Source organism: Thermobia domestica, chromosome 9 (genome assembly GCF_964235325.1).
Source record: "Thermobia domestica chromosome 9, izTheDome1.hap1.1, whole genome shotgun sequence".
Lineage (NCBI taxonomy): Eukaryota > Metazoa > Arthropoda > Insecta > Zygentoma > Lepismatidae > Thermobia > Thermobia domestica.
This window is the reverse complement of record NC_137462.1, coordinates 42,435,987-42,449,374: the sequence shown is the minus strand read 5'-3', so window position 1 is coordinate 42,449,374 and position 13,388 is coordinate 42,435,987. Positions and strand designations below refer to the sequence as shown.

Genomic DNA, 13,388 nt, shown 5'->3' with positions numbered 1-13,388 from the left:
TTCAGAGAAACTTGAAACGTATGTTAAAAGAAGGGAAACAATTATATTATAAAATTGGTATAAATAAACCGATAGTGTGCACAAACACAATTCCATACTAATTTCACATTCTCTTTCTACCACGAGAAACATCTGCAAGGGGAAAGGTAAAATGAAATCTTTAAGTTTAACGTCCCACGGTTATGCCGGTTAGGCTAAAGGAGACGGTGATAATGAGAAATGAGTGAACTGGTGGAATGAAGAAAGTAAGAGGAAACGGGAGAACCTCGAGAAAACCCACGAGCACGGTGTTTGTCCACCACAAAGTCCACACGGCGCGAGCTAGGATCAAACCAGGGACCCCAAGCACCGGAGGTGAACGCTCTACCACTGAGCCACCGCGCCCCCCGCAAAGGGAAAGGTATGATAAGGTAGAATGAAAGGACGGATAGGACACGAAGCGAGAATAGGAATCAAAGTTGCTGTTGTAGAAAAAGGTGTTAGAGGTTTAAGAAAGAGTCACATGTAAACTTACCTAAATGCCTTCTCATTCGTGGACACCTATACGTCTTAAATTGGGAAATTGCACTTCCAAGTAGCGATATGATAATCATCTGGAGGAAGAGAGAGAAATTTAAAAAAATAAATCAATATCAGATCTCTAATAAAAACATACATGAATCAAATTAATTACTCACCAGAAAACAGTAAAAACATCATCACATACCACTATGAGTACTGCCATTAATTGCCAGACACTAACAGAAAAACGTAGGCTTTACGAAGATTATTAACTGCTATTTAACTTTTGAAAGAAAACATTAATATTAATAACTGTAAACAGAGTGTGTCAATAATTGCGCCTGAGATTGTTTCATTTGTGTATAACTGTTACCTTTAAGTAGAGATGCAAGGGCTGGAAAAAAAAAAATAAAAAAAAATAAATAAATAAATAAAAATAAAAAATATTTCAAGTTTAATGGAGGGATAACAATACATTCCACCTTCGAGTTTTTGCATTACAACACGAAAAAACATTTAATTATTGCATTCTGAAGAGAAAATCTTAACAAACTTCAGAAATCAAAGACAATCGGTCATTCGGCAGAATAGAAAAACTGCAAATCAATGGGCGCACTCTAGTTCCAACAAATTGTTTATAAAGCTATCAGGTTAACGTTCAACGACAACAAAAAATATTACTAAAAACTTTAATATTAGCGTTAGCTATAACTAGTTTTTAAAATGTAGTATATTTTGTGGAACAAAATTATCATTTATGAATCTGGGTTGGCAAAAAACAAGATTTTTTTTTTATTTTTATTTTTTATTTTTTTTTTTTTTTTTGGGTTTAAATCATTTGCTCTATGTATTTCTATCACATGTGGACAGAAATAAGTTTGTTTCACCTTGGTGTTATTATGCAACAACCGGGTTATGCTGGAAGGGTCACATACGCTTAAAGCGGAGTCCAAATCGTTTATCGACTTACATCCGAAACAAATAGTCCTCCATTTGAACTCGAAACCCGGACTAATTGGCCACAAATGCGATACGTGGACGACTCACTCACGAAGGACTCCTGATACGTTGTACTGATCTTTACATACTTGTTAATATAAATGTCAAGTGTCATTCCAAAGGACAAACAGTTGCATAAGTGAAACCATTATACAGAATTACATATGGACAATTTCAAAATACTGCAGAGTACAGAAGAATTAATTAAGTCCAAGTAAGTTCACCATGACTTTTATTAGTCCAAGTTAAAGAAATACGACGACTTAATTTGCATATCAGTAAGAAAAGTGAATAAAGATAAGAATTAAGTCCACTTTGGCTCTGACCCATTTATACATAAATAGACACCAAAGATACTTCTGATTTCAGTAAATGCCTCTCGTGGGATTTGTATGACCTCCCCCCCCCCCCCCACAAAAGAAATATTCATAAACTTATAAGAAAGTTGCTTTTGTAGTATAATCTCTTTGAGTAATGAATGGGGAATTTAGGTCTGAATATAATACGAATAATATGCGGGAGTGACATGTGACAACCCACAAATGTGTGTTCATCAAGATTTTACGAACACTTACACTTTTACGAACATTTTTCGTTTTTTGGTTTAAACTTTTCTTTTTTTTAAAAAGCTGCTTTAAACAATGGTTTAAACCAGCCAACCCTGTTATGAATGAACTAAAATTTTATTATAACTACATACAAGAGAGAAAGAGAGAGAGAGAGAGAGAGAGAGAGAGAAAGAACGTTTAAAACGCTATCCACAAAGTTCTGACTTTTTTGACTATCCACAAAAATTTTGACACGATGTAACACTAAAGAAAGATGGAAGTCTGTGAATAATGATGTTAAACTAACATTACGGCCAAAATTGCCTTTTACAGCTTTTAATTTTGGAAACTGATCCGATGCGATTAGTGGAATAAGCAACGAAGAAAATTTTGTGGTAGCTCTGCTTGGAAAAACTTTCTAATTTTACTCACTTCTAAGGAAACTATTAAACTATTAATTTAGCATTTTAGAAATGTATGTTGCAAGTCAAACGAAACAAACGAATGACGATGAAATATCTGGTGGAATGATAATGTAGACGGAAAAACGAGAGAATTCCAAGAAAATCCACGCACTAGATGCGAGCGAGCGAGCTACTTCAGAACTCAGCAGCTCCAATTAACGTTTTAATTGTTCTCTCATTTCCGCACATGATACTCCGTATGCAATACCTTCCAAGATATTTCGGCACACAGACATAGATTTCATACTGATTCTACCTATACATTTGCTTGAGTTGACACACACTATTTAATATTCACACTTACTTTTACATGTACTTGCACTTCCAAGCTTTTGGCTTTTCTCTGCAGCATTGTTCACGAAGGTTAAAAATGAAAGAAAGAAAGAAAAAATTAAACAAAATACAAAGAAATGGGTACACCGGGGAAAATGGGGATATATCTTGTCGACGCTGTTTGTCACTCGTGAAGTGATAGTATAGCACACTGTGAAATTGCAAGGATTTTTCAGGAGTAAGAATTCAAAGTGAGATGAAATTCCTGAGCAAGTTAGCATATTCTCTAAACATTATTTGATAACTTGAAATGATTTCGACGGACATTTACTCACAGAATGATTGACGTGATTCTTTTCTTGAAATTGCAGAGCTTGTATTCCTTCTTTCTCTTTCACTGGGTCCACTGGTTCTACACTCAGCTTGCCTGGACGCCAACCTCGTTGACCATAGAATTCAATGTATTCTGAGCCTTCCAACGGATCTGGTTTCGGGTATTTTGTAACATCCTAAAACATAAATGAATTAAGACACTTACAGGTCGAACATATTGTATATTCTTAAATCTCTGAAGTTAAAAGAGAATCCACAATTAAAAGTACTTACTAAAACTTATGATGTTACTACAAATAGCATCAGATCAAAAGTTACAAACTTTTCTTAATGGATTTTATTAGTAAATGGAAAGCTGAAGAGGTGTTTGTATTTTGATAAGAATGAAACACATAAAGATGTAAAAGAATACATCATACGCTACTAATTATTTCTGTTTGTTTCTTGAAGTTTTGCGGGTCCCTTTTCAGTATCAAAGCTATATAAGACGTGAACCTACAGTTTAACGCGGAATCCAAATCACCGTAAAGCGTTCAATGCTCTCTAATTGGAACTACATGCACCAAAGACTCGCGCAGTAGTCACTACATGAGCGAAGAGGGCTACTAATTATTACTATCACAATCTCAAGTTGCTGTTCAAGACATAAACACGGAGACCACAAATTTCCCGTTACTCCTTGCCGTTACCCCTTGATAAATGCTAATGTACGTTTCCCCGTTAAACCTTGATAAATGCTAATGTAAGTTTTCCCGTTACCCCTTGATAAATGCTAATGTACGTTTTCCCGTTAAACCTTGATAAATGCTAATGTAAGTTTTCCCGTTACCCCTTTATAAATGCTAATGTAAGGTTTTCCCATTGTTTCAGATGGTGTGAACGATGGTTGATACTTCCAGTTACAGTATTGAAGAACGTGTTATTGCAAGTTGTTGGGAGCATGAGAGAAACCACACACGTAAGACATTGACAGAAGTGCGTGCAGACTTTCGGACAAGGTTTCAACAAGATCCTCACCCGAAACAAACATTTTTACGATGGGAGCAGAAACTATTCGCCACAGTAAGTGTGAAGGATAGGGAAAGAAATGGCAGACCGTCCACATGAGCAGAAAGATGTCGTTTCGTCGCGACGTCCGTGAAGAGACCGCCGCAGAAGTCGATGCGTAAGTGATCTGTGGAACAGAATACCCCGGTGCAAAAGCACATGAAACAAAGACTTACGCCTACACCCATATCAACCTACCCCGTGCAAGAATTATCAGATGTAAACATGACTCGGAGAGTGGATGCATGTGTGGCACTCCTTTAGACGTTCGACATAATACAAAAACGCAGCGAAGTGATACAGTAATGCGCTATGGGGTTCGTAAAGGGCATCGTTGCACAAAACAGTTATAATACCACCGCCGAATTGACAGAAGCTGTGAAACAAGCTTTCACTCAAGTTACTCGTACACTTGCAATGCTCCGCAAAATGTCGCACAGAATCTGGCGGCATATTATCCTTTGTCATGAGAATGACGGTTGACAGAATGATCCTTTGGACACTTAATGTTTCCTATCTCAATAAAACTTCTCGAAAGCACTCTTTCATTACATTCAGTTCTTTCCGTGTAGTTATTTACGTACATTTAGTGGTTTATGTTACTTATTTTCAGAGGTAAGGGGACTTTGTGGCCACCCTGTATATATATATATATATATATATATATATATATATATATATATTATACATAACTGATCAATAATGAAGTTCCTTTCTGCTATCAGTTTCATGTTCCTACACCAAATGTGAAGGAAAATTATTATTAGCAACAAGAATATTACGTATTTCACAATCTATATCTATATCTATATCTATATCTATATCTATCTATCTATCTACTATCTCTCTCTCTCTCTCTCTCTCTCTCTCTCTCTCTATATATATATATATATATATATATATATATATATATATATATATATATATATATATATATATATATATATATTCATGATTATGCTCCGAGACAATGCAAGGCGATAAGACGATGATGATAATGAACAAAATGGGGAATGAATGAAGTGGAATGAAACAAGAGGATCCCGAGAAACCCACGCGCACAGCGTCTGTCACCAGAAAATCCACTTCACAAAACTGGAATTCACAAAATCAAGTACCAATGACAAGAATACAGGTGAACAGTGATTTCATTCGGATCCCGCGGTTGGCTATTTGAACTTGGAATTTTTAGCAAATCTACTAGACGAATGCAAGGATAGTTTCTTTAAATATATACAGGCAGTGCTGAGTTCCTTACAAAATTAAAATAATAATAATAATAAACTTGTTGCTAGATATATTCAATATTTGCCTGGAACTTTAAAATAAAATTCGTTACATATATGTAAATGTAAAATCAACCTTCGCATAGAACACATGAAGAAGGAATAGGTACTTTTTAAAACTAAAACCACAGTCATGGTTAACATGAATGATGACGGGAATTCTTGGACCAATAAGCAGTCTTCACTGACAATAATTTGTGCTTCTGTACGCGTTTTTCTTCCTTCCTTTTTTTTAAAATCATTATAAATATATATCTCTATTCGTATAACAGTATATACGCTCAAGCTGAACGATGAGCTTACAATAACCACTACAATATTAAGAAAAAACAAATGGCAACATTTAACAGTGCTTCTGATACAGCAAACCATATTATTTATAAGGACTTACCTTGCAGAGTTCCAAGCATGCTAGCTTCCTCTGAATGGCACATTGGGCAGCTTGTTGGTAATAAAATCCTGGATGTTGTGTTTGAATCGCTGGCAAGCCTTGCTTTATAGCTTCATCAAATATGTCTCCAAACACACAGAATCTGTATATAAACGGGAAAAAAAAGTAATTTGTTGCAGAACACAATAGAGAAAAAATTAATAAATGATAAATGTATCAAAAATACCTATCAACTTCTAATAACAAAGTCACTTTCAAATATGCAAAATAACTTAAAGAATAAAACGCAAACTTTTAAAGAGATCCCTCAGTGGAATGCAGTATTATAAATTCGTTGATTAGATTGGAGAACAAACTCGGATGGCATGGGTTATTAATTTCACATGTCTCTCATACAATTTTGCTTATAAGAAGGGACTTAATAACCTCGAACATCTTTATATTATTATTTCTTAAGATTCTATATTTCTGTTGAAGTTAATCATGAACAAGAAATTTTGTGGCTGTATAGTAGACCTGAAGAATTGAAAAAAATAATGAGAATTTTTGGTTTCTTTTTCCGATTTTGTACTCTCAATGCACCCTAAGAAGACTGAGTGAACATTAATATACTTTACGTAGAGTTGTGACAAAGCATATTAATAGCTTATGCACAGGCGTTAAGAAATCTTTATAAGTCAAATTGAAAGTTAATTATTTACTTAAATTAAGTTTTCCACTGGCTGAATCGGGAAATTTTGATGAAGTACTGCAGTGGTGGATCTAGCCTACGGCCGGGGGCGCTATCCCCCCAGTTTTTTGAGTGACTAAAATAATTGAAGCTTGAAGCTATTATTTATATATTTTTGAAAGTTCATAGTAAACTTACGATATACCTATCGTAATCTGAGTTCTGGCTGACCCCCCACCTCACCCAGTTTTTATCTTCTAGATCCGCTACTGGAGTACTGAAGAAGACTACGATGTAATTACAGATCGGATCACATCCTTGCATGTGAACCAATAAATAAAGAAGAAAAACTGACAAAGTGACACTGGAAGAGGTATTGTGTTTTACCAACTTTATTCAATATATATTTAGAGGAAATGGCAAAGAAGGGTTTGAATGAGGAAGATGGTATTACGCTTAAAAAGCAGAATTACATTTGTTTGACAGATGATATGACTCTTCTTTCGAAATAGGAATTAAAACTATGTTAGAAAATTTGAGACGAATGTAGGACGAAGATAAATACTAAAATAGGAAATAAGTGGTGACACGAACAATTGGAAGAGGTAAATAGAAACGTCGATGGGAAGAATGTTGCGTATAAAAGGAAGTCTGGGTCAAACTTTTTTTTTTTTTAATGGATCACGAGCGAGTCTGATAAATAGAAACGGAGCATTAGCATGTTCTCACATTCTTTAGATACAAGTGGTAGTTCAGTGAAAATTTCACATTACTTCCATACCAACCAGTGAAATATTTTCATTAACAAATAGCAATCTTTGTTTAAGTTATTTTTATCTGTTTAAATTTGTGAATTTTAATAGAAAATGGGGTTCTCCACTTTTTTTTTAAATTTTTTTACTTATTTCTTTTAAAATTTATGAAGTATGTAACCTAACTGGTCTCACTGCAAATTTCCTGCAATGTTTTAATACGCCTGAAATGGGTATATTACTTTTAGGACTTGCAATTCCAGCTTAATTAACTCGTTAGAATCCTTGAAACAAATAATATGTGTAACTAGTGCAATACTACTTACTGTTTAGACATCCATGCATGGTGTTCAAAGGTCAATTCTTTCGGCCCTACTCTATTCTTAAAATACTCTGTATGTTTTCTGAACTGCGCAATCGAATCTCTTGGTAAATTCAGCTGAAACATCAATTTGCATATTTTATAGTTTATGAATCCTGCTACTGTCTTAATTTCAAGATTGTTCGTATCGACTATGCGTACTTCCATCAAGTTAGAATACGCCTGGGTGTACAGTCTGTAACAGAAATTAACTGTTAGTATCACAATATATTGTAAAAGAAAGTGCATAAAGTATTACTTTAAAAAAGTAATAGGATACATACCAAATAAACTCTGCTACAGACAGTAAAGGGAACCACACGAAACATACTTTATGAATAAATGAGATAGGAATAGCCAACATTACCTGTGAAAATATTAACTGATTGACTCCATAAACAAACTCGGCAGAGATAATCACACTATAGATATACTACATTGACTTGACACCTAGTCTTTCGTTCCAAGCGTTGCTATTGGCTGAAGGAATTCCACTCCCTTTTGTCATCAACTCTCTCGCTTAGCAACAACCGAACGCTTTTTGGCTCAACGCGTGAGCGTGAGCTTTAGTTCGCATTTTTGCCACGGCTCAAGACATTTTGGCAGCACTATAGCTATCTATTGAAAACAACAGAATTTAAAATTTCGCTTTCGTTCAAGAATTACTGTGGATTAACGAGCGGACTTGCGTGTTAAGATGTTAACGGATTGATTCAATTAATGAACTCCGTCGAGATATTCGCTCTCGCTATCTATTGCTAATAATAATAATAATAATAATAATAATAATAATAATAATAATAATAATAATAATAATAATAATAATAATAATAATAATAATAATAATGATGTATCGCCAGTCAAAAAGGCGATAATAACATTAACGTTGGGAACAGTGATAATTGGGAGTGATGGAAGTGCCAACCTTTACCACGCTAGAAACAAGAGAAGCCAGATGGAACCAATGAAAAAACATGGTCCGAAATAAGGTAGAGAATAGTTGTGAAAGATCGAAATATATACGCAACATCCATTAACGCCAGAAGACGATATTTGTGTTTATGGATTTGATACCAAATGTGAGAAGTAGATATTTTAATAATTAGGAGGTGCATCGTTCGCTCTGTAAGTACACGCCAACATACTTGAATTGATTTTGAGTTTAACGTCCCTTTCAGCAGCGAGGCTATATGAGATGGGACTGATTAACATGGAATCCGAACCACATAAGCTCCTGCCGGGAATCGAACCCGTGTCTCCCACGCCATAGACGCGTACACTAACCGCTTAGCCACGAATGAGCTCTGCACGCCAACATTGTGACATCAAGAAAACCTGTAAGTATAATAGCCATCTGTCAGTATAAGTAAACAATAATGATTTAAATATTAAGTGGACGTTCTATATGTTATATATCTGTAATATTAGTGTGAACATGATAGTGCAAATGACGGTATTTGTACACAGTAGTAACCATCGATTTATGCATTTGCATTGATGTGGCCATTAGTACACATAAAGAAATCCAAAGATATTAAGGTCATCCAGCTCAGAAAGTGTGGGATAAACAGTAATATATCAAGTGGATGACTCACATTTTTCAATACCTATAATATCGTTGTTATGACAGTCAATAAAGATTACAGGAATAAGATTATTACATCATATACTGTTAATCATACTAAATGCATAATAAGGTATCTACACAGAGACATTATCTTCACTTTAGTCAAATAGGATTAATAACAGACGCATCTGTTGCTTAACAAGGCAAGATAATATTCACGTTTAAGGTGGACCATAAGGTAAGTGATTACTCATAATAGAGTACATACACTATCTTATAAACAGTTAGTCACAAATGTGTTTATAAATTCGCTTTCGTTCAAGAGTTATCGTGTGGAGTAACGGACGGGCATTAAATTCAAGGTTATCCGTTAAGATCGGCCGAAATAATAGCTCTACCTATTTATTAAAAAAAATTTTAAAAAAAGCTCGCAATCGTCGCTCGAAGCAAGAACTATTGGAGAGAGTGAAGTGTAGTGTGTTTGTGTGAAATAAATAGAACTCAGACCAGTTTAAAGGACGCACAGGTGAGTAAATGTACTCTTGTACACAAGCTTTAAGCTATTGCCTTAACTTACAATTAACTTCTTGTCTTAATTAGTTATGAGTTTGATTTTCGTAAGAGGGAAATTTTTGCGTCACAAATTTTTCATTTTAACCGTTAAGAACTAAATTTGACCATCCGCCCGCACAAACTTTAGCTCTATATTACTAAAATTTTATAAAACTATGTGATTTAGTTTAATTCCAAATTTAGATGTGTGGACCTATAGTTCTCCCAAATTTCTCTCAAACATTTTTCATTTTGGCCAAAGCCTCTCACCGACAGAAAGAAGTATGGTGAGGATGTCCAAGCTCGTTTGTGAGAAGTCATTCTTACCAACACAAACGCAAGCAAGAAGCTAGCGTGGTACACGTATAGCAAAGATATGAACATAATTTTAATAACTAAAACAAATTTTGTACACAAACGAACAGACGGAACAGAATTACTCCAAGAGAATAGTGCACACCGTGAAACAAGATAGTGGGAAGTAGAAATACCTAAACGAGACATTTTCAAAAGAGGACATTTTACACTTTAAAAATGAATGGACATATTTCGAACTGTTACGTGTTAAATATTTTAGTGCGTCTTGAACACTTGGAGTGTTTCGTTATTACAGGACTAAAAACTAAACAATGTCTCAGTAATTTTTTCCAGTCTGCGGTAGGTGTGTTCGGACCATAGCTCCAGCGCGGGTCGAAATATAGAAGTACGAAGAGCACCGGATGCAAAGTGAATTCTTTTTCTATGTAAAAAATGCATCCTAGAACCTCTACACGTTATTACAACGTATTGCAGTTGATGGTTGATAGTTCGTTTAGAGGACGCTCTGGGATGTCTTTCTTAAAAGCAACATTCGAAGAAATCGTGGTCCTGCAGGCATGATCATAAATTTAAGTTGATATTAGTTTTATCTGAGATCTATTAATATGTACAAAACATCTTCTAAAAATCCATTAAGGTTTTAAAACTTTTACATATCTTTCATGCAAAATAATGTTATTTATCTTTCTTCTCTCTTTCCTTATGAATTGGTTTGCGATTTACAGGATCTTGAAGAAATAAAGGTCTTACAGTACATACTCGTAAAGACGGCTTCAAAATGCTTTAACTATGATAAAATTATTGCTAATACCCTGTGAATAAACTAGTCCAACTACACTATAACGTTCTCTTCCTATTTTAATTTATAGAGACGTGTATAAATCATTCCATTCATTTTTGTGCTATTTACAGGGTGTCTACTAAATGTTCATTTTCAAATTCCAGGTTTTTTCAAGGTTTTCAAGGTTTATTTTTCCTTTTTTTCCAGGTCTATTCAGTAGAGTGACATTTATTGTAACACGTATAAGTTAATGCAATTTTATATAGTTCTTAACAAAAACTGGTTATAATTAGAGAATGCATATGGCAAGTGATAGTTTCTTTAAGTGACAAGATGAAAAGAAAAAAACTGATTGAAATGTAGGTTCTCAAAACATTTTACACAAGAAAATGTTTAATTAAAATATCCACTACCAGAAGGCCGGTTGAGAAAAATGTGCAGTAGATTTAAATATCCTTATGTAGGAATACTATACAGGGGTGAACCTTAATTAAACCGACAAACTTCGGGAAATGATTCTCGGCACCCAGGGTTGGCAAGGTAATTTACTTGTTACGTATTTTACGTAAATTACGCGTAATTTACTAGTAATATACATCATGTAGAAAACCAGTTTTTTACGCAGACGTAGAAAACTATATTTCATTCATTAAAACTAAGATCATTTTGAATAGTCGGTTATATTGTAAGCTTAGTTTTCTTATTTAAGCATTAAAACATTATTATCTTCTAAACATTATATTTAAAAGTAATGATTTCATGCCAAATCATAGTAATAAAAGATAATTTTGGATAGCCCCTCGCCGGCCCACTACTACTTTCCACCTATTAGCGGACACACAAGCACAACCACCCACCATATAAGCACACACATTAAAAATATGTGTTGGTTCGGATATGTTATACCTTTGCAGCTTTTAATATAAAACTCGAAACATTTCAGTATACCGGTACTTTGAAACTTCTATTAGAAAAGAAAAACAGATTGACTGTTAGGCTCATTTCACCTTCATATTACACACTAACACACACACATAACTGATACGAAAAATACTGATCAGAATATTGAAATAATGAAATTTTAGAATAAACATTTGTTTTTCTTCCACGTCTCAACGATACTATATATACCACTTTACTTAGCACTGGGACATATTGAATTTTCGATGTAAAAGTTATTAGATTCTCATTTTAAACACACACAATTGAAAAAATATAAAAGCACCCAACAGAACATTATACTAAATTTTCGGAATGAACTCATTTATTTTGCTCTTTTCTTCCAAGTCCAACAACACTAAATATATTACTTCCCTTAGCACTTGACTATCATTTGAACATTTAATGTAGACATTTTTCATGCTCATAATAAATAGACAAAACTGAAGAAAATACTCAACAGAATATCAAACTATTTGTTTCTTCGTTTTGTGTGTGTGTGTGTGTGTGTGTGTAAAGAAACAATTTGTCTTTCTTCCTAGTTCGAATACTGAATATATTTCACTTGGTTCCAATAAAACTGCGTATATCATTTCATTTAAAACTTAGCCATTATTTTAATTCAAAAAAAAAAAAAAAAAGTTACATGCCATTTCAATTATAGTTTAGTACAATTCGAACATAATACTCTTAATGACACCAATATTCATAACTTGAGTGGTCTTGTAATTTGAGGGTGTAGTATATTTGAAGTAGTTTCTTCGAACGTTCGAAGCTGAGCCGGTTTCTTGTGACGTTATGGACAAAGGACCAATTTGAGAAAAAGTCTTTCAATTTGCGCTGAAGATGCTAGGATGTTCAGTAACTTCATAGCAAATTCCGACAACTCCTTATGTTGTCGAGTAGCGAAATACCAGAATGTGCGTGGTGTTGTAATTCCCTTCTTCATAAGTTCTTCAAAATTTCCACATTTTCCCCGATATTGCTGGTAGCTAGTTATTCCTGAAGGGCCGAGGTTTTCCAACAGAAACTCCTCTACTTGTTCGTGGTGCTTTTCTCAGACATTGCAGAAAGTCGTCACAAATGGAGACCACGAAGGCTTACCATTGTTGTTATATTGCACAATAGTTTCTTCCATGGCTTCTCTGGCATAAAACTTTTCTCGATTACAGAGGGTTTAAAACATGCAACATGATGAAATGGGTTTTGAACAGTCACGCATGCAAACCGTATTATACAATGCTACTTTACAAAGCCAATACAAAATTCCCAGTTTATGGTTACGGATTAAGTATTGCAAAATCCAGCTAGATTCATACAATTTTAGGAAGAATTTTTTTTAAAGCTCAGCGCGTAGAACGTTTTTCTTTTAATTTGTAGACCTGTTTCTAATTTTTTACGTACTTTACGTATTTTACGTAAATTACGCGTTTTTTACGCGTATTTTACACGTCACGTAGAAAACCTTTTTTTACGCGTAATTACCCAACCCTGTCGGCACCCAAACAAGAAAAAAAAAAGTTCTTTTAACTCTTCTCCAGGGCGCATAGTTTCCGAGCTAAAAGGTGCCGAAAATGTGGAAAAATGAACTTTCGACGCCTGCATT

The 13,388-nt window shown here is 34.4% G+C and overlaps 1 protein-coding gene across 6 annotated transcripts in view; it reads right to left on the bottom strand.

Moving 5' to 3' along the window:
- The window catches only part of gry (trafficking protein particle complex subunit 11 gry), a 98,986-nt gene that overhangs the window by 47,044 nt on the left and 38,554 nt on the right, over positions 1–13,388 (bottom strand). For all 6 annotated transcript variants that reach the window (XM_081770988.1, XM_081770987.1, XM_081770986.1 and 3 more), the window contains 4 exons: positions 7,591–7,821; positions 5,843–5,984; positions 3,121–3,294; positions 515–593 (listed from right to left, as the gene is read on the bottom strand). In XM_081770988.1, coding sequence (XP_081627114.1) covers positions 515–593; positions 3,121–3,294; positions 5,843–5,984; positions 7,591–7,821 — 626 coding nt within the window. The remainder of the gene's footprint in view (positions 1–514; positions 594–3,120; positions 3,295–5,842; positions 5,985–7,590; positions 7,822–13,388) is intronic.